The following is a 27,356-nucleotide window of genomic DNA, read 5'->3' as shown; positions in this document are numbered from 1 at the left end:
TGATGGATGCAAAACTCGGGACAGAGTATAAATTGTTTTATTATTTATCTTTCACTTGCACAACAAAATCATTTTGATATTTAAAAAAAGTATAATTACATGTAGTTTCATACATTTTTCCGCAAAAAATTACCAAATTTTTGCAGGTCGTTTATTCTAACTAATTCAGAAAAATCACAAGAGAAAAGCTGTCAAATTGACAGCAAATCGGGTTTTTTTTTGTGTGAACAGTATTCATAATCCATTTGTCAATCCTGAATTAATAAATACTACATATCCAAAGAAATGGGGTACTCCATATGCAATGTTTTTGCCAAAAAATGACTAAGTTCAACAGCTGATATTTTTTTTAATTAATTATCAGAAATAAAAATCATAGCAATTTGCTTAACTCTGGTATATTTATAATTGATATGCAAAAGAACAATTTCCTATCTCGAAAACTGTACGAGGAGTTATCGGTACAATACGGGTACCTTTTTGGTAGCCACTCGCCCGCCCGCCAACTTCATTATTTCAATAATCGAAAAACCCGGTCAAAAATTTTCTCGAAAAATTCTTACAATTCAGAAGCAATGGAGCTACATGGGAGCTCAAGGCGGTCTCCGAACTTCATGCCGCTCAAAATATATATAACCCCTTAGGAAATTTCGTGATCCGTCTCATTTCTAGAAAAGAGTACGCATAAGCTTATTAATATATTCCATTTTAAATTACATGTCAAATTATTTTAGAGAAATAAGATATTAAGAATTTCTTTTTAACCCTTATCGTATAATGCCATGAGAATTATATTACAGAAATTAGCGCATTCGTCACATCGGCGACGATTTTTATATGCTTGACCCTCTTTCTGTTTGGTCCAGTTTCAATCATACCTCAAAACTTTTTCTAAAGATTATACCGGTATTTTCGATAGAAAAGGTGTCGTTCATTAAAAGCTTAATGCAACAGTTAAGCTGAATATTATGTTTATTTTTCATCCATTCCGGCGATCACGGCATGCCGTTTCCCCATAGCAAGGCAGTTGCCATATAAGGTCATGTCAAAATTCGACAAACATGTAGACTTTACATTTGTCAATTTGTATTAATATGTTAGATGTGCTATTGCGGAACCTGAAGATACAAATGCAGAAAATATTGATTGAAAGTGTGCAAAGTTGAAGGTTTAATTAACTGATGAAAGCAATAAAGCTGCAAATTGTGCATCATGCGAAGGAACTGAGTCAAATCTAACACGTTTATCCCTGAGTTTTATAGGTTACACGATCAGAATTACACATATTCATACTCAGACTCACAGACCAACACGATCACGTATTCGAATTTACAAGTTTACGTGTCTGGATTTTTGAACACGATTACCCTCCATAAATCTTCCGCCAAAGTGGTATCAAGAATTCACTTTCAAAAATTAAATGTTATTTTTCCTTGCATGTTGCAATTATACAGATTTATCAAATAATGACCGAATCGTGTTCTTGTTTTAATTACATTAAGATAGTACTTTTCTATTCTGAATTCCTTACCACGGGTATTTTCGAAAATAGGTTTTTGAGATTTCTGTTATATAAAAATGTTGTAGAAAAATTTAGACTTTTTATTAAAAGTTTTGTTTATGTTTCGCTCAAAAAAGAAAAGCAACTTAGCAGGTGAATTTGTTAAATTTATTGATTTTCGAAACTAATGAAGCTTTTATAACTTTGAGTCTTTATTCAGAGTCTGTAATACCGATGCCGCCTTCGTGTACGTTTCTATATTAAGGTGTTACGCTGGTTTCGCTCACGATTTCCCCAAAGAAGAATTTTTTTTTTATTGATACTTTGTATGAAGGATTGATCAGAGTTTTCTGATACAGTAGCCGTGTACAGGACCTTTGAGATTAAGGGGAGACGGGACGTTGATCGCGTGACTTTCGTTGATCACTTGACAGTTATAGAATGTATAGTAATAGGTAATAGACATTGTGAAAGTCAAGTTGTTTGAATCGTTTATATAATTTATATTATATACCCTAAAAACTAATGATCAGTTCTTATTTGGTAGGCTGACATATTCTGATCAGTTGTAATATTTAAAGTATGTAAGTTGAGGGAAGTTTAACGTTCTTAATTTCAATCAAAGTACTGAAAGTACTGAGAGACGGAGGCATCATTGCGGAGGAGATTAATCTAATAATTCCAAGTATAAAAGTACCGACGGGAGTTGATTTCATCGATTGATATTTATCTTAAAATCAACGATATGTAATTTCGCATGCCAAGTAGTTTCTTATCCGTAATCGAATAACGCATATTTTCATAATATGAATTTTCGGGCTTTTCCGACAATTTTAAGAATTCTAGGAAAACATCATATGAATCATGTTGCGTAATATTTTAAGATAGAATAAATTCCATCAAACTATGTATCAGTAATGTAAATATTTCTGGAAAATTAATGGATCCAAGCAATATTTAACTTTATAATATTTAATGCTTCAGAATGCATTACATCGAATTTATGTATTATTTTCGAGAACAAGGTCTTGTCAGCGGCGATGATCTGTGATTAGGTCCAAACACAATTTCACTTCCGGTTTGCCAGAGTAACTGCATAGGAGAGTTGATAAAAATCGACTCCCAAAAATAACAATGGTTTTTTCTTCTTCAAATTTTAAGGTATAGAAGGTTAAGAGTATCAATTAAGAGTTTGCAATGCTAAATACTACAGGTCAGAAACTACTTTGCTAACATATTCATGCTCTTTTATGGAATATGCAAAAACAAATTACAAACAAAAAATGTTTTGTTAGTTAGTACTATACCTAATGATTCACAAAATATACTAAAATGTATGATATATAATCAATAAAAACTTTTGAACAGTGAACTTTTTTCATATGAAAAAAATCGCTCATGCTTAAAAACCCCTAATGTTACATGTAGGTAATACATGCATGATCTCAATCTCGCATATATAGTTTTTGTTCTTTTTCTTTTGCAGAATGTACGATTCGATTGTAGATAGTGATCAAATATATTTCTAAGCGTTTCAAGAAGTTATGGAGATAAAATATTTATATAAAAGAGATGCTACAGCTCATTTTGCTCAATTTTTCTCAAAATTACCGTTGATTTAATCATTTCAGGCGGTCCAAAAAGTAAATATTGCTAGCTCAGCCTTTTGATCAACAGCTTAGCGCATCAACTGTAAACATTTCATCGTGACTTTCTGCAAGGGATGAAAATATTATGAATTTATACAGATTTTACTTGTGGTGTAAACAAATTTTAGAGATATAAATTTAGAATTTCGGAAAATTATTTAACACGCAATCGCGAGCTTTTTTGCTGTAAAAAGATTCAATCTTTCAGTATATGCACGACTTCTTTTCTTTTATCTAACTATGTTTAAAAAGGGAAATATCCAAGATGAAGAGAATTCGCTGTAATATCACTTTCAAGCTAAATTTAAAATAATATACCGTATGGAGGGTAATCGTGTTCAAAAATCCAGACATGTAAACTTGTAAATCCGAATATGCAATCGTGTTGATGTGTGAGCCTGAGCATGAATATGTGTAATTCTGATCGTGCAACCTATAAAACTCGGGCATAAACACGTGTAAGATTTGACTCAGTTCCTTCGCATGGTGCACTTTTTGCAACTTTATTGTTTACATTAGTTAATTAAACCTTCAACTTTGCACACTTTCAATCCGTAGTTTCTGCATTTGTAACTTCAGGCTCGGCAAAAGCACATCTGACAGTCACATGATACAAATTGACAAATGTAAAGTCTACAAGTTTGTCGAATTTTGACATGACCTTATATGGAAACAGTGACGTCACTGATAAAAAAAAAAAGGCTAGCTGCAGGTAAAGGCATGCCGTAATCGCCGGAATAGGGACGGAATAAATAAAAAAAATATTAGGTAAGCCTATAATCATATCATCTCTGAATAACAACATTTCATAGAGTATCATTTTTCGGAAAATTAAATTATGAGATTGGTGTACATTTTATCAAGAGAATGTATAAAAGATGCGAGTAAAGAATTCGATCGGCTTCAGATATCCTCTTAGAACGGAAAAAATTACATTTAATGACTTTGTTTGAATACACGTGTATAAAGATATATACGCATTTTTATTCATAGGCGTCTGAGCCGGGAGGGGGCTAGGGGGGGGGGACATTAGCCCCCCCCCCCCACTTTTTTGCCAAGTTAGACCTAACCATTAGAAACATAGCAACAGGGTGGATTCAACCCCCCCCCCTACTTTTTCCTCGCAACAAACAAAATTGTTCCTTAAAAGACCTTAAAGAGAATGAAATATTAATAGTGATATTGAAAATTAGAGTCATAGTAGGTATACTAGCACCCCCCCCCCCCCCACCACCACGGATTAGGAATTTAATGATTGGGGGGGGGGGGCAATTGGGCAGGTTAGATTGGAGTTATTGGTATACCCTCCCCAACGGATTAGAATTTTCATGATTATGGGAATTCTTGTCAATATTTTTCATGATTAGTTTAGCCCCCCCGTCTGCAATTTTTACTATTTCAATAATCGGAAACCCGGTTAAAAATTCACTCTCAAAATTCTTAGAATTCAGAAGCAATGGAGTTACATGGGACCTCACGGCGGTCTTTGAACCCCATGCCGCTCAAAATATATTTACCCCCTTAGGAAATTTCCTGATCCGTCTCATTTCTAGAAAAGAGTACGCATTTACTTATATTCCAGTTTAAATTACATGTCAATTTGTTTTTAGAGATATAAGATTTTAGGCATTTCGTTTTATAATTCCATGAGAATTATATTACGGAAATTAGCGCATTCGTCACATCGGCAACAATTTTTTTTCTACCTGAACCTCTTCCTGTTTGGTCCAGTTTCAATCATACCTCAATTTTTCTTATCTAAAAATATTACCGGTGTTTTCGATAGAAAAGGTGTCGTTCATTAAAAGCTTATTGCAACAGTTAAGCTGAATATTATGTTTATTTTTCGTTCATTCCGGTCCGGCGGTTACGGCATGCCTTTTCCCGCAGCAAGGCAGTTGCCATATAAGGTCATGTCAAAATTCGACAAACTTGTAGACTTTACATTATGTCAGATGTGCTATTGCCGAGCCTGAAGTTACAAACGCAGAAATTACGGATTGAAAGTGTGCAAAGTTGATGGTTTAATTAACTAATGTAAACAATAAAGTTGCAAAATGTGCATCATGCGAAGGAACTGAGTCAAATCTTACACGTGTTTATGCCCGAGTTTTATAGGTTGCACGATCAGAATTACACATATTCATGCTCAGGCCCACACATCAACACGATTGCATATTCGGATTTACAAGTTTACATGTCTGGATTTTTGAACACGATTACCCTCCATAATACCGCGGTAGTTCTTGTAATACCCCGTACTTCACTTTTAAAAGAAAATATGTACATTCTGTCAAATGTTTTTACACTTTTTTCACGCGAAATTCTCTTATCAGCTTGTAAAAACACACTGACTTCCCAACTTACTTTGAAATCGACAGTGCTGGCCAGACATTGCAGGATTAATCAAGCTTCACAGCACGTGGCCTGGGTACTCTACCTATGCACACACTGAATGTGTGTATGTGTGTGTGTGGGGGGGGGGTGCGTTAAAGGGTGTAATCTGGATGTTTTATTTTTTTCACTATCCTTATAGTTGGTTTAGCATGCATGCCCAGTAAAACTAAACTAAATGTGCCATGCTACTATCACGGTTGTCTGTACTTAATTGGGGGAATACTCAAGTTCACATAGCAGTGGTTCAACCAATTTTATTGGATCGATGCCGGGGGCGGAAGTGTAGCTATACATCTCAGCGGGAGATTAATTGATAATGCGCAAGTAATATACGATACAGACTAAGAACCACGCCGTGTTTATCCATTGAATCTCATAATTATTCAATATATTGGTCAACACAAGATGGTTCTTGAGGAATCCTCATTATTTGACTTCACGGACAGGAAGCTGTATAAAAAGTATAAATAGCCACTAAACGATAACACCATTGCTATTCTTAAACTCATGCATATTCATACTTACTTGGAGTTTGACATATGGACTAAAATTTTCGAGAGAAATTATGTTTATTGATCGCAATATGTATAGTTCTATTTATTGTAATTGCAAATAAGATATTTATTTCAATAACAATGTTGAAATATGAATCCCAAACGAATATTGCAATTTTTGCCGCTGTCCGTCAAATCCACTATCGACGTCACATGTGAGCTGACCGGTAGCAATAGAGGAGGCTCATAGAGCCTCCGTCTAAAAATGAACAAAATCATAAGTGGTTAATATATTCATAGATATATTCTATAAACATTTTAAATAATTCTACTGGTCAGTTTAGGTAAGAGTAGGCAGAGTTGTCAAAGATGAAAAGTGTGTGAGTGAAAATTGTGTGTTCTTCTTTTTCTGACCTTTGTTAAATTGAGTTGTACTTTTGTATGTACATGTAATATGTAATACTGATTTTCGCACTTAATAACTTTTGGAAATTTTAAAAACGGTATTTATTATTCAACATCAAAGTGAACACGTTACAATGGAGCACATATTAAGGTTGAGATATTAAAATATTAAGAACATTTTATTGAGCATATTTTATACGCTATCACATGTAGAATCAAAAATTTTGAAGTGTTGATTTTATTGATATTTTCGGAAAACTATGATATTGCTATATGTAAAATGGCTAATATATTAATTTATTTCCATATTTATTTATTCTTAAAATTTTGAATAAAATTTGCAAATAAATTCCATCAAATTAATTAGTCATTTCAGAAAATTGAAATTGTCAAAAAATCATAATGCCAGAAAAGGGGATAATTCATATCAAAATATCTCCCTTGCAAGGTAAGAAAGTGGCTGTAAAATTAATATATGTTGTAGAACATGTCATTGACAAATAATTTTACACTGCAACGTCCTGATCGAATTTATAGGCTGGCATTCTCCAAAAAAGTTAAGGTGGAATAACACACCTGGAAAAAGTCAGTCAAATTAATATTAAATTATTTGATTATGAAAGATTTCATAAAAAATAAACTGTACATATGTCAAATAAGCGAAAAATTTTCCGGGATAAAAAATGATTATCTAAACAATTCAGTTCAGTAAGTAACAACAAAAGCCCCTTCGGTATTCGAACTCGGGGTGTACGGAACACAAGTCCAACACTGTATCCAGTCGGCTATTGAGTAAGTGACATATTCTTGTCGATAAAATCCTTTTAATAAAACGAAATGTCGTTTCGATAAGAGGTCAGCCATTTTGTAATGATGTGTTATTCACCTTAATGTAGTCAGGTATTTTTTTATTTTATTTTATTTATTTATCTCTTTATTTATATTATTTTTTTTAATTCTAAAGTTTGCATAAATATTTTTTTTTATTGTTTACGGTTTTGTTAATATGCCCCATGTACAATGATTTGATTTGAACATATTTTTATTGTACAAAAATTACAACAGGGATTGGACACAAGTTCAAAAACATAGATCGCCCTCTCCCAATACAAGTATATAATACAGTAAAAATATTGTATACACAACATGTAAGGTCAACAGATCACATGACAGTTATATATAAATGTTCAATGGTGTACAAACATCAACTAAATCTTTTTGTACCTTTGATATAACGATAAACTAGAGTATAAACATGTACCAAAACATTTAATTGTTGCAGAATTGATTTTACTCCTGTAAGAGTTGTCGCTCTTTCCATAGTATATTTAAGCACCCCCAATGGAATTTGTTCCTGATAGAGATCCCAAACTTTCAATGATTTTGATAACAAATTCAAGTGAATCTATGTCCTTAACTAGAAAAGTATTATCATCTACATATTGTATACATTCATTTTCATTTTGTGTATTGCTTTTTTAAATCCCGTTAAACTATAAGAATTATAATTATATTGATTTTGGTAGATAGAATTTTCACCACAAAGAGAAATAAAATAGCGGAGACAGTACATCCTTGTCTAATACCTCTAAACATCTGGCATTTTCTAGAAATCCAACCATTGATTTTTATTATGAAATATGGATTTATATATATAGTATTACAAGATTTTCATCGATTTAACAAAATTTTCGCCGAAGTTAAATTTTCTCTTTGACGGAAGCAGAAAATTCCATTCGACAGAATCGAATGCCTTTTGAAAGTCAGCAAATAAGAGGATTCCTGATTTATTACTTTTTTCCCAATAATTAAAAATGTCCAAAATAAGTCTAGCGTTGGTTCCCATATAATAGTAATTTAATATATCCAGACTGATTGGGGTTGATTACTTCGTTTATAATTACATCTGCCGAGTATGATTCTCTCTATTTCTTACGGAAACTTATTGTTAATGCATAGCTCTATAGAAACAGCCAGACTGAGATATACCCCCCCCCCCCCGATTTTCGATTGGTCGAAATCTTCAGCGACCTAAGAAACATCACGGACTGTACGAACTAATCATGGTGATGTCAGACTTAAATTCCCATAGGGGACGATTTGGCTGTTTCTTTTAGCTAACGTACATATGTACATTAACAGTAATTTAGTGAATTTTACTTACTTTTCATAATCAATTTATCAATTAGTTAAAAAGGATGTAAATATAAACAATAAAATGCTTCCTTTGATGATTCATGCGGGATATGAAGGTGGCAACATTGCAGATGTTTTATTATTTAAATATGTTTTTAAATGACAAGAAAAAAAAACGCATGCTATAATTTTGTAATCACAATTGTTAAACTTAGAGAACGGTAGTTTTGAAGTTCATCCAGTTGACCTTTGTTGTGAATCAAAGACAAAAAGAGCATTTTTGTGTATTTTTTAGTTCGTTATCCTCAAAAGATTTTAGCAGCGCATCGTACGTATACTGTTTTAAAACTCATAAGTTAAAAAAACTATCTGTTTCCAAAATAGGGGCAGGTCCCATCTGCTCCCCCCCCCCTTTTTTTCGATGTGTGTCCGTTCTAACAAATGAATTTCGCAAAAATATATAACAAGAGTTTTTCAATTCCAATATCTTTATCATTTTTATTTGTATCACGGTGTGAAATTCAATATTTCGGACTACTTTTAATTATTGTGTAAATCAATTTTTTCGGGCTTTGCGTCAATTGCTTCAAAAACTTTTCCTCTATTTCGACAACTTTTTTAAAATACGGAATAAGGAATCATTTTTTGAGTATAATGAAGTGATAATTTCGGTCAGGGCGTGATCAAATCCAATAAAGCCCGAAGGGCTTTATGATAGATTTGATCACACCCCGACCGAAATCATCACCTAATAATATTCAAAGAATGATGCCTTATTACTTATATTTTAAGCCATCGTATGATTTAATATTTAAATATAAATAAGCAAACCCCGCTGGAGCCTCAATTAATTTGGCTTCATTTGTATTATAGGTTATATAGTACAAAATAGATACGTAGTGTTATCACAGGCAAAGACACTGGAAAATGTAAATATAACGTCTATAAATACCGCAGCCTTAATCCTACCTGACGCACAGTCAGAAATGGACAGCTAATCTTTTACCCAATAGCCGTACCACGCGTTTGATAATTGATTTCCTTACATCTGGCTCCGGGATCATGAAACTGTCTTAAATCTTAACTAAGTCTAAATTTTGGATTTAAGACAAAATTCTAACTTAAATTTAAGACAGTTTCATGATCCCGGAGCCTGTACTTATTGTGTACATACTTCATTACGTTATTCCATTGTTCACTACATGTGATTCTGAATTGTAAATTATGGTCAGTTGGAATCGGACCTTCGGTACTGATGCATACCAAACTCGCGTAAAAGTATTTTTCATGTAAAGTCTATATTAAAGTCTGAAAACTAAAATGCGTGTTGGCTTGTTCAGTTGGAGGTTTCATGAGGCTGGGTCCAACAACAAGAGAATAAGCCCAGGGTTGGCCCAGGATGAGTCCGTGCGGGAGAGAGCACCCCGTAATATTTGCCAAAGAAGGAAGCTTCTCTGAACATTCATTTTGAAATGTAATGGTTTGGAATACCAAACAATATTCTAAAATACCAGTTTTTATTTAAAATTGTTTCGTTACATTCGGTTCTCACATTCAATAAAACATTCAGTTTAATTGAACAAATTTATTTTTTAAATCATTGAATGCATTTATATTAACATGTAACATATATAGGTGCATAGTGCTATTTACCTATTTGGATATTAATCACATCATTTTACATGTACCGTAAACAATCTCACCATCCTGAAAAAAAAATCAGTTCTCACAGAGAGAAAGATATAACCAGAAATTTTACAACACCACTTACATTTTGAACCAATTTTATCTAAAAAGATGCAAAACCTTTAGATATTTACAAATCACAATTCAATAATACTCAGTCTGTTTACCTATTCATTGTAACATATATATATATATATATATATATATATATATATATATATATATATATATATATATATATATATATATATATATATACACACACACCCTTTGCTTACATACATATATAAAACACACACACACAATTTGTTTACATATAATATACACACACAGTTTGTTTACAAATAATACACACACACAATTTGTTTACAAATAATACACACACACAGTTTGTTTACATATAATACACACACACAGTTTGTTTACATATAATACACACACACACAGTTTGTTTACATATAATACACACACACAGTTTGTTTACATATAATACACACACACAATTTGTTTACATATAATATACACACACAGTTTGTTTACAAATAATACACACACACAGTTTGTTTACAAATAATACACACACACAGTTTGTTTACATATAATACACACACACAGTTTGTTTACATATAATACACACACACAGTTTGTTTACATATAATACACACACACAGTTTGTTTACATATAATACACACACACAGTTTGTTTACATATAATACACACACACAGTTTGTTTACATATAATACACACACACAGTTTGTTTACATATAATACACACACACAGTTTGTTTACATCAGATATTGTATTTTCTTCACTTTACCTGTGCCTGCCTCAGACACAAAGAGGTTGTCTCTGGTGTCCACACATAAACCCTGTGGATTCTGTAAATGACAGTTGTCAATGTAGCGGAGGAACTGTCCGTCTTGATCCAGGATGTGGATACGGTTGTAACGGTCTGCTGTCAGGATCCGACCCTGGCTGTCTGTTGTGATGCCGAATGGATAGAATAATCCCTTGGTAGTAGAGGGAGGACCAGTGTAGGTAAACCGGAGTTTCCCGGCCTGATTGACCACCACTACTGCATGGGCTCCACCGTCTGACACACAGATGTCTAGGTTCCTGTTCTCACTGATGTATTTAGTGTCACCAAATGAATAGAGACGTTGTCCTTTGTCGTCGTACTGAATACTTTGTTTCTCTGTGGAGCCAGAGTAACACACAACTTTTGTTTGTTTACCATCATTGTCCATGGCAACCAGGAGGTCACCAGAGGAGGTACTACAGACACCGCGAGGTCTCCACCCCCGTAGTCTGATCACTGTCTGTATCTGTGTATTCTTCACTATGTTCACAGTTCTATCTCTGCTATCAGTATAAACTAGATCCCCACTCCTTGTGACTGCTATGTCCTGTGAAGCGTACCCTGACTTGGTTTGGACTGACTCCACTAGTTCCCCCTGCAGGTTGTAGAGACTCATCATCTTATTATTATCACTACACGCCCAGATTTCTTCATCACTGTCACAAGTAACACTGGTTAGATAATGAATAGGAAATCCTCGATACTGTGTCTGTATGGTGGAGATGATCCGTGGCTCATCAAGCAGTGGTTTGAGAGGAGAGGATCCAGCTTCTGAAGTTTCCATGGTGTAGCGATGTTCCTCTGTTGTAATGGAGAATGCTGACAGGGAACCAAATTGTTGGTAAAGTTGTTCTGGGTTAATTTTCTGAGGGGTAAAGTTTGGTAGAGAAACTGTGAGTTTATGAGGCAATCTTCTGAATTCAGCAATCCTGGATTTGTAGGCAGAGACACGGCTGACATCATTGGAGTCCAGTAACTTCTTCAGATCAGCAATGCTCTGTGTGATTTCAGAAATGGTGTGTGTGATTTCATCTTCCTGTTTGTTTAAGATGGCCAGGTGTTTGGCGTCCATTTCATCAAGATCAGATTTCAGTTTCTGTATAATGGTGTCTATTACTCTGTGCCAGACTTCTCCATGTTTGTCTATTGCTGATGTTAATTTCTGAAAGTTATTCTTTAGATCAGATTTTTGAGCTGGGATGTTGCTTGCAATTTCTTGATATTTTGCAATGACTGTTTTATCTAATTCTTGTAAATCTGTTTGTAAATCATGCTTTTTCCTTTTAAAATAACTTATAATGTCCATTTTTTCATGGTTTTCGTGACTTTTAGAAGAAACACAAAGGGCACAAATGGGAATGTCACATTGTTCACAATGAAGTTCACATTGTTTGGGGGAATGTTTTTGGCAATTAGGATAATTTGGAGTAGATCTCCGGTCGTGAAATGGTACCACCTGATGTTTTTTGGATAAATCCAACATATGGTCCCCAACACAAGCTTTGCAGAGATTGGTCTGACAGAAGTCACAGTGTAGTGGGGGGACAGGAGTATCACACACATCACAACGCACCACATCCTGGGCAGTGCTTCGAGGGTCCATGGTCAAGTCCTTTATGTATGGTGCAGGGTAGAGCCTGAAATATACATGTTTATCATTAATTTCAATCCTATTGGAATTGACCATATTTATATACATATAAGTACATTCTTTACCTTAATAAAATGCTTTTCTTATCATAACAAAAGTTTTCAATGTAATAAGCATTGTCATTCTCTCACTAAGTATGCAAGCAAGCATATATTAAAACATATTAAACAGATTAGAGTACATTTTTCATGATCCCCAACTTTTTAAAATCAAGATCATTGAGCCAACCATCAGACATGTCAAATGTTGAATGTTAAATGGTGGGCACTGTTTTATTCAATTATCTTTCTCTTTTTATTCCATATCTGAAACCTGTTATCTCAATTATATGAATTACAGACTATGAAAAAAATTCACTTTCATTTCAATTAAATTGTTAATGTACTGAAATTTCCTTTAATATTAATTTCCAGCTTTCCATCATGTTTAAAATACATCCATGTGAAATGCAAACGCAGATTCCATTTGACTCGTGACAATGCTTGTGGTCTGTAATTCATTAATTTTGGCTGGCATCAAATTTTACAAATTTAGTCAATTGAAAGCTATGTAACAAAATGGATGATTGTCCTACCAATAACACATTTCATTTTTTGATAATGATGAAACCGCAGTATTTGTTGTACTGGTCTACTTTATAATGATTTTTACTGATACATTCCTGTAGCACATGACATCTACAAACCTTGTACACTTTGGTTCATGTTGACAATGTACAGATGTTGTAATGGAAGTTCAGCTGGGGAACTCTGCAGTTTCTCAAAAGACAGACCTATAAATAATAACAAACAAATCAAAATCAATAACATCAATTACCGAATGATGGTTTCCAAAAAACGAAGTTTTATTATATAGAGTTTAGCATTTTACATCAAATTTTATAAAGCATTCAATCTATACATACATAGAAGAATTTGTACTTTCCACTACTTTTTTCTTTTATAACAACTTTAATTTCAAATGACATTGCAGAGTAACCAACAAGAGATTGGGTCTGTGTGCCTTGCATTTATGCATGTCAATCTACTGGTGGGGGGGGGGGGGGGCGGCAATATGTTAGGTTCCTTTCTTTACAGGGGTGCGACAAATTCTTGTTGAGGACCAATCACCTTACAGTATTTTTCACATATAAGTTTATTTGTTGATAAAATGATGTAACAACGCACTGGCGCTAGAAATAATACTCAGCGAAATGGTCGCACCCAGTGTAATAAAAAAAAATAAACATCATAGATTTTCACCTGAATGTATAATAAAATTCATAAGGAGAACTAAGTTAACATCGTAAAAATGTAATTTGAACAAAGCGTTTGGTTAGAAATCTGAACAAGCTAAAAAGGATCTCTATTTTTTGTGTTGATTATTTATTATCATAGCCAAAACATCTTGGAATAGATAAAAACCAGTTGACACATGAATTCGAAACAGACCTGAACAATACAATGTTAAACTATTATCATAACGTGATCTTGGTTTAGTTGTATATACGAGTGCTGTTCGGAAGTTATCGAGACCCTTACTCTTATTTCCTTGGGGGAAAAAGATAAACCCTTGAACGTTGAAATTTCACTAAAACGTACACTAGGATCAAATTTATCATTGTGAAAAGTTTGCAGTCATACTGTATCTTGCTTAAAACTAAACGACTGGCAACCAAACTTCATTTGATCATTAGAAATGCATTCCTACAACATTGCAAATAATAAATACAGAAAAATAAAATTTGACAAAAAATCGTGACCATACCCCTTTAAATGGAATAACAAAGAACAGTTCTGGTTAACATGGTAATTGATTGGTAATAATTCAGCACAATGTGAAGTAATCACACTTATCAAAGCCTCATTGCACTCAAGGTGTCATACAGTTACTCAAACAATAGAAATGCATGTTTTGCTTAAAACTACTCAAAAGCAGCAATATTTTAAGATGGTATGGGATACCTCCCAGTTGTAAATCGGGTGTAATTTTATAAATAGTTTCTTTCCCAAAGTTGTCACTTAACAGCGAGTGCAGTGGGATAGACAGCTGATAGAGGGTTTATATATAAAACTGGAAGTCATGTCATGAGTTCGAATCTTGCTGGGTATTTTAGAATATTATCTTTCCAAAAATTTTAAAACATTTTTTGGTTAAATACCGGTATTGCAAAATTTGAAAATTCTAAACCAGTGAAAGTAATATTGATTATAATGGACTTTAATCCAATTAAAGGGGCATGGTCACGATTTTGGTCAAATTCTATTTTTTTTTATCATATACAATGCTTTAGGAATGCATTTCTTCTTATCAACAAAAAATTTGAGAGTCAGTCGTTGAGGTATCACACCGGTAATCGGCCAATCAAAATGAACTTAGTCAATTGTAGTTCCATATATACTTCAGAATTATTTTTTTCCTTGACTGCATTTTTACATTTTCCTTTACTCAGTTTTAAAATTTTTTGTACCACTGAGTAGGATATTTCATGTATTTTGTTAGGTGATGATTTTTTTTCACAGGAACTACTTCTTTCAGGGCTCATGCAGCAGCTTCCTGGGGAGTGTGCAGTCTGTTTACATACAAATGGAAAACACGTGGTTTTGAGGGTAGACCTGTTTGGAGCTAGATATTTTGAGAAAATGCAGTATCGCTTGCCCTTTTTATGGTGTTAGCTGATGAGATAGGTAACAAATAACATTTCCTCCGAATATTTTGTCATGAAAAATACAAACTGATTTTTAAGAATTTTTTCCCCTCTATAGTGTTATATAGTGAAAACAATTACCGGTGTGATACCTTGAAGGGCTGTGTGTCAAATTGAAAAAATGCATGCAGGTGCCAGTTTTCAGTATTTTATGTCAAATCTTGTTAACAGAAATTAGTTTCTGTAGTCTGAAGATAGAAAAATGCTTTTAAAATTTTGTAATGAAAAAAATATGAAAAATGATGATTTTTGGTGTGGAAAACATGTAATTTTTAATATATAATAATAAAAACCTTTAAAAATGGATGATTTGTAGTCACTGGAGCTTAGAATATTGGTTTCTGTGTTCTAGATGCTGTAAAAGTGTGCAGATCAGTTGTCGCAGTCATATTTGATGCCCTCAGACTTTGTCGTAAGAGCACGCAGCGACTAGTTTTTCATCGAATGACCAATTTTGAGTTTACGTGCAAGTCTCAGAATTAAGCGACAAGTGCGAAACATTGCGAAGAAGAACATGAACAGTCTATCGAACGATTATTTTGACAAAAACTTTAATTTCTTTGATTTCTGCTCACCTTATGTGAGTTTTAATTTCATTTCCTACATAGTCCTGATTGAAGGAATTAAGGGATTTGGGCAAATATGTGCTATGTTTATGTTTATTTTACACTGAATTACCCATTTGTAATAGTTTAAGGCAAAAACATGCTTTAACACCATTTACAAGATCACACAGATGCATATTTTGTGTAGAAAAGAGGTTTCATGCATTTAGTTGAGAAGGTCATTATGAGTCAAGTATATATAATATCATCATGATTGAATCTAGAAGCTTTTCATGGTTTTCATCCTTAAAAACTGATGAATTTCAGTTTACCAGAAAATGTTTTTATGCATTATAGCCAGAAAATCAGTTTCTTCCCACATTTTAAGGGGAGTTCCTTATTTACAAAATACAAATACTGATATTTATGTTTGAATGACCTAAGATATTGAAACATTAGTCATTGTTAAAATGTTTAGAAGGAGATATTACTATTTTTTATATGGTAACCTCAGCACACCTGTCCTATTCTAAGTAATGAAAATCAAAATTTGAATGAAATCATATCATGTAACATGTATGGGTACAATATAGATGCCCCACCCTTATCCACAACTAGGGGGGTTGGTATGATTCTTATTTTAGTATTGTGATATGGCATGCACTTATGTGATTTCTCTTGTAAATATGCATCAGAAATGCATTGCCTTATTGAATTACTACATGTATATGCTTATTGCTCTTGCTGTAAATTATCTAACATGTGTCAATCATCATTGATCAGTAATTCTCTTCAAATTCTATAGGGATGGCCTGATGAGGGGTATAATTAAGTGTGTCCAAGTGAAATTTCATGGCTACTTTTGCTCTACAGATAGAATGTTACATAAATCACAGAATGAAGTTGCATCCCAGTTGTTTCTTTTACATTTCTTATCATCAAAGCAAGATTTATGGTTGTCAGAGCAGATCTGAGCTCCATTACATGCTGATATCATTTGGGCTGTCCTGTGTTACCATGCTGCTTTTAGATAAAAGTGAGTATGGCAGTGTGTAGACAAGTAAACAGGCTTTACCTGATATATAAATTTACCAGATACAGATTTCATTTTTGACCTGATAATTCACAATATTGTTATGAAATGTGTGAACAATAGGGGTAAATTTCTTCTTTGTTATGCAATGATTGCATAATGAAGTGACTCTAATGGAATATTTTTATTTTGATGTAAAGAAAAATGTATATGCTCTGATTTGGTACCAAGATGATTTTGTATCTTGTTGTTTTAAGGATGAAAATTGGCTTCAGGTCATGCATGGTGTGAGGCTCCAAATGTGTTTCATCTGTGCTATTTTCTTCAGTCTGAGTAAGGGAGATAAATCCTCAATAGCTAATGAAATATTGGGAGCTTGGGGACAGGGTTTTAGGGATTTGGTGACAGTTGATTGGGAATTCTCAGGTGCAAATTTGAAAGGGATCTGACATCTTTAGAGTCTCTTCAAGGTATCACACCGGTAATCGGCCAATCAAAATGAACTTAGTCAATTGTAGTTCCATATATACTTCAGAATTATTTTTTTCCTTGACTGCATTTTTACATTTTCCTTTACTCAGTTTTAAAATTTTTTGTACCACTGAGTAGGATATTTCATGTATTTTGTTAGGTGATGATTTTTTTTCACAGGAACTACTTCTTTCAGGGCTCATGCAGCAGCTTCCTGGGGAGTGTGCAGTCTGTTTACATACAAATGGAAAACACGTGGTTTTGAGGGTAGACCTGTTTGGAGCTAGATATTTTGAGAAAATGCAGTATCGCTTGCCCTTTTTATGGTGTTAGCTGATGAGATAGGTAACAAATAACATTTCCTCCGAATATTTTGTCATGAAAAATACAAACTGATTTTTAAGAATTTTTTCCCCTCTATAGTGTTATATAGTGAAAACAATTACCGGTGTGATACCTTGAAGGGCTGTGTGTCAAATTGAAAAAATGCATGCAGGTGCCAGTTTTCAGTATTTTATGTCAAATCTTGTTAACAGAAATTAGTTTCTGTAGTCTGAAGATAGAAAAATGCTTTTAAAATTTTGTAATGAAAAAAATATGAAAAATGATGATTTTTGGTGTGGAAAACATGTAATTTTTAATATATAATAATAAAAACCTTTAAAAATGGATGATTTGTAGTCACTGGAGCTTAGAATATTGGTTTCTGTGTTCTAGATGCTGTAAAAGTGTGCAGATCAGTTGTCGCAGTCATATTTGATGCCCTCAGACTTTGTCGTAAGAGCACGCAGCGACTAGTTTTTCATCGAATGACCAATTTTGAGTTTACGTGCAAGTCTCAGAATTAAGCGACAAGTGCGAAACATTGCGAAGAAGAACATGAACAGTCTATCGAACGATTATTTTGACAAAAACTTTAATTTCTTTGATTTCTGCTCACCTTATGTGAGTTTTAATTTCATTTCCTACATAGTCCTGATTGAAGGAATTAAGGGATTTGGGCAAATATGTGCTATGTTTATGTTTATTTTACACTGAATTACCCATTTGTAATAGTTTAAGGCAAAAACATGCTTTAACACCATTTACAAGATCACACAGATGCATATTTTGTGTAGAAAAGAGGTTTCATGCATTTAGTTGAGAAGGTCATTATGAGTCAAGTATATATAATATCATCATGATTGAATCTAGAAGCTTTTCATGGTTTTCATCCTTAAAAACTGATGAATTTCAGTTTACCAGAAAATGTTTTTATGCATTATAGCCAGAAAATCAGTTTCTTCCCACATTTTAAGGGGAGTTCCTTATTTACAAAATACAAATACTGATATTTATGTTTGAATGACCTAAGATATTGAAACATTAGTCATTGTTAAAATGTTTAGAAGGAGATATTACTATTTTTTATATGGTAACCTCAGCACACCTGTCCTATTCTAAGTAATGAAAATCAAAATTTGAATGAAATCATATCATGTAACATGTATGGGTACAATATAGATGCCCCACCCTTATCCACAACTAGGGGGGTTGGTATGATTCTTATTTTAGTATTGTGATATGGCATGCACTTATGTGATTTCTCTTGTAAATATGCATCAGAAATGCATTGCCTTATTGAATTACTACATGTATATGCTTATTGCTCTTGCTGTAAATTATCTAACATGTGTCAATCATCATTGATCAGTAATTCTCTTCAAATTCTATAGGGATGGCCTGATGAGGGGTATAATTAAGTGTGTCCAAGTGAAATTTCATGGCTACTTTTGCTCTACAGATAGAATGTTACATAAATCACAGAATGAAGTTGCATCCCAGTTGTTTCTTTTACATTTCTTATCATCAAAGCAAGATTTATGGTTGTCAGAGCAGATCTGAGCTCCATTACATGCTGATATCATTTGGGCTGTCCTGTGTTACCATGCTGCTTTTAGATAAAAGTGAGTATGGCAGTGTGTAGACAAGTAAACAGGCTTTACCTGATATATAAATTTACCAGATACAGATTTCATTTTTGACCTGATAATTCACAATATTGTTATGAAATGTGTGAACAATAGGGGTAAATTTCTTCTTTGTTATGCAATGATTGCATAATGAAGTGACTCTAATGGAATATTTTTATTTTGATGTAAAGAAAAATGTATATGCTCTGATTTGGTACCAAGATGATTTTGTATCTTGTTGTTTTAAGGATGAAAATTGGCTTCAGGTCATGCATGGTGTGAGGCTCCAAATGTGTTTCATCTGTGCTATTTTCTTCAGTCTGAGTAAGGGAGATAAATCCTCAATAGCTAATGAAATATTGGGAGCTTGGGGACAGGGTTTTAGGGATTTGGTGACAGTTGATTGGGAATTCTCAGGTGCAAATTTGAAAGGGATCTGACATCTTTAGAGTCTCTTCAAGGTATCACACCGGTAATCGGCCAATCAAAATGAACTTAGTCAATTGTAGTTCCATATATACTTCAGAATTATTTTTTTCCTTGACTGCATTTTTACATTTTCCTTTACTCAGTTTTAAAATTTTTTGTACCACTGAGTAGGATATTTCATGTATTTTGTTAGGTGATGATTTTTTTTCACAGGAACTACTTCTTTCAGGGCTCATGCAGCAGCTTCCTGGGGAGTGTGCAGTCTGTTTACATACAAATGGAAAACACGTGGTTTTGAGGGTAGACCTGTTTGGAGCTAGATATTTTGAGAAAATGCAGTATCGCTTGCCCTTTTTATGGTGTTAGCTGATGAGATAGGTAACAAATAACATTTCCTCCGAATATTTTGTCATGAAAAATACAAACTGATTTTTAAGAATTTTTTCCCCTCTATAGTGTTATATAGTGAAAACAATAGACCCCTTTAATAATATATGCAGACATGCGCAGAACTACTTCCGAGTGGAAACGAACGTGAAGTGAACCGCGTGGGAAATATATAAAATATATTTTACATTTTAAGTACGATTTTTGCTAAATAAACTAACCATGCAATCGTTTAAAATAAAATTAAAAAATCTTCATAATATTTTCAATATTTTTACTAACTTCCTGTTTATCGTTGCCAAGTTTACATTAGTTACCATATGTGTCAAACAAGTATGGCGACGCGGGAGCATTTAAAGAAAACAAACATTAGCATTTTGAAAAAAATAGCAACAGATCTAGGCATCGATATTAAGAAGAAGAAAAAAGATGATCTAATTTGCGATATCCTTGTAAACAGTACGTCCATAGATTCCCTGTGTCCCATTGTTGAGGTATTTTCTCCAATTGACCCTATACTTACGCAGTTTAAAGAAAATTTGCCGCCGTTCAACAAGGCTACTTATCAGCTGTTGGGTCCATCAAATAATGTGCACCCACCTACTCTTTCTTTTTCGTCCTTATATGAGTTTATGATCTCGAGGACAAGGCAGGGGGGTCAGAGTGTTCAAAATTTTAAAGGACTGGATAAATCTCTGAAACACTTTGATGCTGGGGACATCCAAGAATTAAGCATTGCCAACGTAAGTAGAACGTTTCCTCTACAATCGTTTTACAGAATTTATATGATGTAATTTGTCCTTATTTACTCATTTTGATATAGAATATACAATGTCATGTATTGCAGATAAATAACATGTGCTGCTACAACCAATGACGTTGTATTTAGATTGTTACATTTGATTTTAGATTGATAGCACAACAGTGTATGTCAAGGCCTTCTGTTTGGCTTCAATGAAAAAGCAGAGATATCAGGTTTACCTTTGCATTACCAATACCGGCATCACAAACAAAGTGGACTTTGCATATTGTCAGTGCCCCATTGGGTAAATATTGAAAATAAATGTTGACTTAGTGGAGTATAAAACAGTATTTTTTATCTAAAATTTTCAACAAGCCCTATAGCCAAAACTAAATGAAATGTTGAATTTGTACACTGTTAATATATTTAGCTTATACTTTTTATTTCAAATAGAAAATACAATTAAAATAAATGAAATGTTTTGGATAGTTATCAATGGTGGACAGCAACTTTTGGTACACTTTATTCACCCCCCCCCTTTCCCCCATTTAATTTTGTTTTATATCAGACATCAATCCTTTGATCTTCTGTCATATAGCAATTCAAGTCATTGAATTTGTATGCATTTCGAAAATAATTAAACAATCATTTTCATCTTATCATATGACTGTAGGTTAGCTCAGGCATGTAGCCATATTGGTGGGTTGCTTTTTGCAATATCCAATGGTGTCTTCACATCATCAAATGATCAGTCTGAGAGCTGTACATCAACATTATGTACATGGAAGATGCCAAGGTCAGTCAACCAGAAACCAACACCACTAAGCAACCTTAACCTATCAAAGCCTCAGTTAGAAAAGGATAATGTTACAGCAACCTCCCCTCTACCACATGGATCTGCAATGGCTAATTTCGATCCTCGTCATTCAGAAGATAGGAAAAATGACATTGACTGGTCCTTGCAACAGCTTGCAGAATTGAAGGTCATTTCCTCTCAAACAGGTATTAAGACACAACTTTTCTTGTATTTAAATGAGCATACTTATAATGCTCTTTGCTTTTTTATTTAAATATTGCAAGTTTATGTTTATCAAAATCAATATGAATTGCAATTATATTACTGATCAAATTCATTAAATTCATAATATAATAAATATATGTACACATATAGCCATATTGGTATAAACATATATAACATGAGACATAAAACTTTGAAGTGATCTTAACAAGTTAAAAAAGTGATTAAATTTTGACCTTGGTGAAAAATGCAAAAAGAACCATTATCATGAAAAACTGATTTAAATAAATAGGCATGGCACATCTATGGAATGTTCCTGACTTAGGAGCACCAACTGCTGTTGAGAATGAAATGGAGGTAGAATCTTCTGTCCATCCACTCCACCTGAAAATGGAAAAAATGGTATTCTCTAAAAGCAATGGTAAGATATAAACACTACAATTATATAAACAATCTATATTTCAAAAAATGCATTTAAATCATGAATTTTTAAAAAGCTTGATAATGACATTTTTTGTAATTTGTCAGTGCCACCACCTATGATAGACCAGGAGTTAGTGAGCTATATAGAGAAACACACAAGAGCACAGCGACTTAGTGACCTCTGGAAAAAGCTTCATCTCGGACGGATTACTAGTTCCATATTTGGTGATGTTCTTCAATCAGGAGACAAACCCACATCCCTTATCCAACAGATTTTATATGGATCGAATCTAGACAAGTAATTAAATTTTCCTCACTGTCCAAGTAGCACAATGCTGACATTGTTTATTTAAAAAATAGAACAAAAAAACTTAGTGACTGTTGATATAAGAAACTAATTTTTATGATTTTAGGTACTCTAAGCTACCTCTGGCAGTCCAGTGGGGAGTTGACCATGAGATGGATGCTAAGGAAGACTACCTACAGATCAGAAGAGCTATTCAAGTGGAAACTGATGTACAAGAGTCTGGTCTTACTTTATGTTCAACCCATTCTTTTCTAGGGGCTTCCAGTGATGGAAGAGTGGTTGATAATGAAAGCACTGGGCTGCTAGAAATTAAATGCCCCTATTCCATCTCAGGACAAAATGTAACATTGTTGGGAATATCAGATATTATGTCAATGAACTCAAAACTGTTTTGTCTCGAAGTTGGTGAATTGGGTCCTACATTGAAAAAATCGCATAAGTACTATGCACAGGTTCAAGGTGAGATGGCCATCATCGGACTCCCCTGGGTGGACTTTGTAGTATGGACAGCGGCAAAGTCAGACAATATTTTCATTGAGAGGATTTACTTCAATGAACAATATGTAACAAATATGCTACCAAAATTGATAGAATTTTACATGAGGCATATTTATCCACTATTGTGAAAATTACAGAAAGTATATACATATGTATTTCAATTTGAAATAACTAAATGTATGATTGTATGTAATGTAAATATATGAGATTGATAAAATATATATAACTTTTCATCACTTACTCAAGAATCTTCTGAAGTTGGCTTTTTTCCATCAACTAGTGGCAAATCCAAATTTGTCAACCAACAACAAACTTGAAAAATTTTATTGATGAGAGGCACAATGCTAAGGGGGACCACTCCTTCCAAAACGTGGAAATTCTTAACTCTTCCAATGCTCCTCTCTACATGTATGCGAAGCTGTGCTATTTCTTGGGTCCTATAGACATCGTCAGTAGAAAACTGATTCGCATTACCTGAAATGAAAGGGTTAAATTTCTGATATACATGCATGGCTTGAAATATATTACATATAATTGAATTTCAAACCTTAAGATACTCTTTATGTACTTGAACTATATATATATATATATATATATATATATATATACATATATATATATATATATATATATATATATATATATATACACACACCCCGATACATTTTCCCAACAAATTTGGATAAATTTTAAAAGAAAAAAGAAAAAAATTAACATAATTATATTTCATTTTAAGAATTGCATCGTGCCTCTGAATGGTGGGATGTTTAGAAAACACTGCTGTTTTTCTAACAAATCAGCAATGGTAAATCCCTTGTCAGCCATTACACTATCACCTGGCTCAAGCAAACTAATCAGCCCACAGTTCTCTGTCAGGTGACGATCTGATGTTTTCCCAGGCCATCCTTCAGAAACAAATGTGATGACACCAGACGGGCTAATTCCAACCAAATATTTGACAGTTGTGTGGTGTTTGTAATTAGAAAAAGTCAAACTTTGGTTTAGAATGCTACTTGAAGTTTGAATAAACAGTTCTGTGCAATCAATGATAACTCTAGTTGATGGGTACTTTACTTTAAATGACTGGGGCATAGTCCTGTTTATGATGTCTTTGCTTGGGAAGGGATTTAGAAACTTCAGTTCAGCATGTAGTAAACTAATCCAAGTGGTGAAGATCATAGAAAATGAGGCAGAACTTATTTGAAATCTTTCTGCAATATCCTGGATGAAAAGTCCTACTTTCAATCTCATTAGAACTGCAAAGAATTGGTCAATGGGGCTAAGATATGAGGAAGACATCCTCACCCTATCACTGGCAGTAGTTTGGCCTTGTCCTCTCCAGTAGGTCATTCTTGAGCATTTAGGTGCAAGGTAACTGTAATAAATAAAGATGTTTAAATTTCTCACTGACAGATGAGATAAAAAAAAACCTACATGTATCTCAATTTTAATTATCAAATTCAATTCAACAATAATAAATTTAATAGTAGCACAATTTTAATGAGTATAGCAGAGTAAAAAATATTAAGTCATTGATCAGTATGACCAAGCGACTAGTAGTTGTGTACACAATTAATATTACCGGCAAATTACATTTCTACATTAAATTAATACAATCAGTTTAACTGATGTTGCATTGATGGAGCACATGCAGATTTTTAAAAATTATTCTTACTTGAACAGCCACAAAAAGATGGCAAATGACGGTAATCCTGTGTAGAACTTTGTCATTCCATCATTGTCTTTGATGCGTTCCACACCCCATTTGTGCCTGCCAAGTTCCTCCCTTAGTCGAATTATCTCCTGTCTCAGCTCCCTGTTTTCGAGGAGGAGGGGGTCATCTTCACACTGCATGCCTATAATTAGGTCTATTATTTTAGTACTTATATCATTTTACATAAAAATTAAAATTTTAACCCCACAAAAAATTAATGGCAACTGATAACCATATAATTCAGTTTTTAAGGTTATATCAATTTGTTGTTACAATTGCATAGATTGTTAGTATTTAATTATATTTAGGCCAATCTCACCTGAATCACATGTGAGATGAATGTTAACATCATCTGTTGTATCTGTTGTGATGGCACATAGATCTTCATCGTTGTCATCTGAAGCCTCTTCTGCTCTGCAGTATGAGCCATGGGCGAGCAGTGAGAATTGAAGACTTGCTGTCTCCCTCTCCTTCAATAGCACCTCTTCATCATGTTTTTCCTAGTTGGGAAATAATTTTTTAAACATTTTGTTATGTGGCTATGATCAAAATATTTTTAATGCATAACACAAAAATTTATTTTAATCATTTCATTAATATATATAAATATAATTATATATTCATGTAATGCTCAATTTTTAACTCTCTATAGAATTCGAAAACCATGCATGTATGATTTGATAGAATTTGGCCATAGGTCCTACATGATTATTAATATGCATGCATATGGAAAAAATAGATAAACATATAACAATGTATAACACATAGTATATAGGCTTTATATTATATACATACCTTTATAGATTCACGATCTAATCGTCTCTTTTCTCGTATTAAATCCTCTTCGGATCTAGTCACTTTGTATTGAAACAACGTAGGGCCGTAGTTGTCATCACTGGGGTCTTCTCCGTGCCACCCGTGTAGAAAGTGATCGGAACATATCCATGAGTGGTCGCCTGGTTCCCACTTATCTCTATTGACGGCTTTGACCCACACCCTTCGTTTCCTCTTGTCTTTCGGAAAGCGAAAGAAACTTACCCCCCTCGATCTCGCGTCAGCATTAAAGACATTACGGCACTTGTAAACACAACAAGTTTTCACCATTTCCGTCGAGTTGCTACACACGCTGTATCCACTCGGAAGCGTATATGCGCATGCGCCATTACTGCAGGACAGTTACATTAAAAGGGCTTATTACCGGTGTGATACCTTGAGTTAAAAGCAATATACTGGGCTCACATTTTTTTTTTGGTCATGTAAACAAGGCTGGTGCCCTAATTTTAATATAATTAACATGTAATTATTTAAATAAACCTACTCCAGGTAGGTAAAAAAAGCTACATGTATGTAAGTAAAAGCTATGTAGCTTAATCTAGTGATTGTACTGGATCTGTTTGACAAGCAATTTTAAAACTTTCATTGCCGAAGAAAAAATCAAAAATGTTCTTTTAACTATCTTAAATATTCAATATTCATCCTTCTAGATGAAAAAAACCACGATATGTAGCACTTACAATGTTTCTTAGCGTTCATATCATTAACATTTTAACAGCGTTAAACGACCGCTCAGTTCCTTCTGAAGTTCGTCCAACATGGCGAATGTGGAATGCAGCTTGCAGCAAGCGTTTCCGTCAATCGTAACTACTCGGCCATTTCCGTCACAGCAAATAATCTTTTTATCGGTTACGGAACAATCGGCAATCCTCGGCTGATTCCGCTACGCTCCATACAAACGATGTCGAGTGCGCGAGACATCCGAGTAGTTCCGAGTGGTTACGGAAAAGGGCGAGCGTGATCCGAATGGCGTTTCCGTCCGTGACCTATTTAGACTTATTTAGGTTACGGGGTGATTCGTACCGAGACGTTTCACTCCGACTGATGGTTTGTAACGAGATGTTTTTACATGACCCGTTATTCTTATTGAGATCATCGTCTAAGACATTTAACATTACATACCACAAGACCAACCCCGTTTAACAATAATTTCAATGTAACCATAAATAAAGGGCTTGGCCCCTGTGTTACATACAAATAGTGCGACAGCTGAACTAGCACAAAAGGTAGAACACATTAATATTGAAGCAGCCAGAATCATCACAGGAGCAACTAAGTTAAGCAGCATCCAAGATCTCTATACAGAAACGGGATGGGAAACCCTTCAAAGTAGGCGTCGCAACCATAAAATTTTGCAGTATCACAAAATAGTTCACGGTTTCGCACCACCTTACCTCACCAGCCTAATCCCCCCGAGAGGTAGCGATACTCACAATTATCCTACAAGAAATGCAGAACGTATCACTCAGGTCAAATGCAACACAATGTACTACCAAAACTCATTTCTTTCATCAACAACCAAACTCTGGAATAATC

General features: G+C 33.9%; 3 protein-coding genes across 8 annotated transcripts in view; 1 reads left to right on the top strand and 2 right to left on the bottom strand.

Annotated features, from left to right (window-relative positions):
- Nucleotides 1-10,515: 10,515 nt before the first annotated feature.
- The window catches only part of LOC117680609 (E3 ubiquitin-protein ligase TRIM71), a 235,721-nt gene continuing 218,880 nt past the window's right edge, over nt 10,516-27,356 (bottom strand). The window contains exons 1-3 of one of the 4 annotated variants that reach the window (XM_066072573.1): nt 26,501-26,656; nt 13,433-13,553; nt 10,516-12,767 (exon numbers count right to left, since the gene is read on the bottom strand). In XM_066072573.1, the coding sequence (XP_065928645.1) occupies nt 11,057-12,767; nt 13,433-13,458 (1,737 nt within the window). In that variant the 5' untranslated portion in view covers nt 13,459-13,553; nt 26,501-26,656 and the 3' untranslated portion in view covers nt 10,516-11,056. Of the gene's footprint in view, nt 12,768-13,432; nt 13,554-26,500; nt 26,657-27,356 lie in introns of those variants that run through there. The other 3 variants (XM_066072574.1, XM_066072575.1, XM_066072585.1) reach the window with 3 other exon arrangements.
- On the top strand, nt 20,363-23,503 carry LOC105348435 (uncharacterized). The gene is made up of 6 exons (XM_011457833.4): nt 20,363-21,027; nt 21,194-21,330; nt 21,700-22,028; nt 22,337-22,465; nt 22,573-22,765; nt 22,881-23,503. The coding sequence occupies exons 1-6, from the start codon at nt 20,605-20,607 to the stop codon at nt 23,398-23,400; spliced, it is 1,731 nt and encodes a 576-aa protein (XP_011456135.3). The 5' UTR covers nt 20,363-20,604; the 3' UTR covers nt 23,401-23,503.
- LOC105348525 (THAP domain-containing protein 11) lies at nt 22,269-26,198 on the bottom strand. Of its 3 annotated transcripts, XM_066072591.1 has the most exons (6): nt 25,782-26,198; nt 25,306-25,486; nt 24,948-25,128; nt 24,022-24,647; nt 23,514-23,746; nt 22,269-22,428 (listed from the first exon to the last, which is right to left on the bottom strand). In XM_066072591.1, the coding sequence occupies exons 1-5, from the start codon at nt 26,088-26,090 to the stop codon at nt 23,514-23,516; spliced, it is 1,530 nt and encodes a 509-aa protein (XP_065928663.1). In that variant the 5' UTR covers nt 26,091-26,198; the 3' UTR covers nt 22,269-22,428. The 3 variants fall into 3 exon arrangements, with proteins under 3 accessions (XP_065928663.1, XP_065928664.1, XP_065928665.1); XM_066072592.1 differs by lacking the exon at nt 22,269-22,428 and having other exon boundaries at nt 23,547-23,746; nt 24,512-24,647; nt 25,782-26,196; XM_066072593.1 differs by lacking the exon at nt 22,269-22,428 and having other exon boundaries at nt 23,547-23,746; nt 24,578-24,647; nt 25,782-26,196.

The sequence above is a fragment of the Magallana gigas genome, chromosome 9 (assembly GCF_963853765.1).
Source record: "Magallana gigas chromosome 9, xbMagGiga1.1, whole genome shotgun sequence".
Lineage (NCBI taxonomy): Eukaryota > Metazoa > Mollusca > Bivalvia > Ostreida > Ostreidae > Magallana > Magallana gigas.
This window is presented reverse-complemented; position numbering and strand designations above follow the sequence as displayed.

Coding starts and splice junctions, on each gene's coding strand:
- LOC105348525 (XM_066072591.1), bottom strand. CDS start 26,090: ATGGTGAAAACTTGTTGTGTTTACAAGTGCCGTAATGTCTTTAATGCT. Junction 25,487..25,781: donor TAGATCGTGAATCTATAAAG/GTATGTATATAA, acceptor TTTCCCAACTAG/GAAAAACATGATGAAGAGGT. Junction 25,129..25,305: donor TCATCTCACATGTGATTCAG/GTGAGATTGGCC, acceptor ACCTAATTATAG/GCATGCAGTGTGAAGATGAC.
- LOC105348435 (XM_011457833.4), top strand. CDS start 20,605: ATGTGTCAAACAAGTATGGCGACGCGGGAGCATTTAAAGAAAACAAAC. Junction 21,028..21,193: donor AAGAATTAAGCATTGCCAAC/GTAAGTAGAACG, acceptor ATTTGATTTTAG/ATTGATAGCACAACAGTGTA. Junction 21,331..21,699: donor TATTGTCAGTGCCCCATTGG/GTAAATATTGAA, acceptor ATATGACTGTAG/GTTAGCTCAGGCATGTAGCC.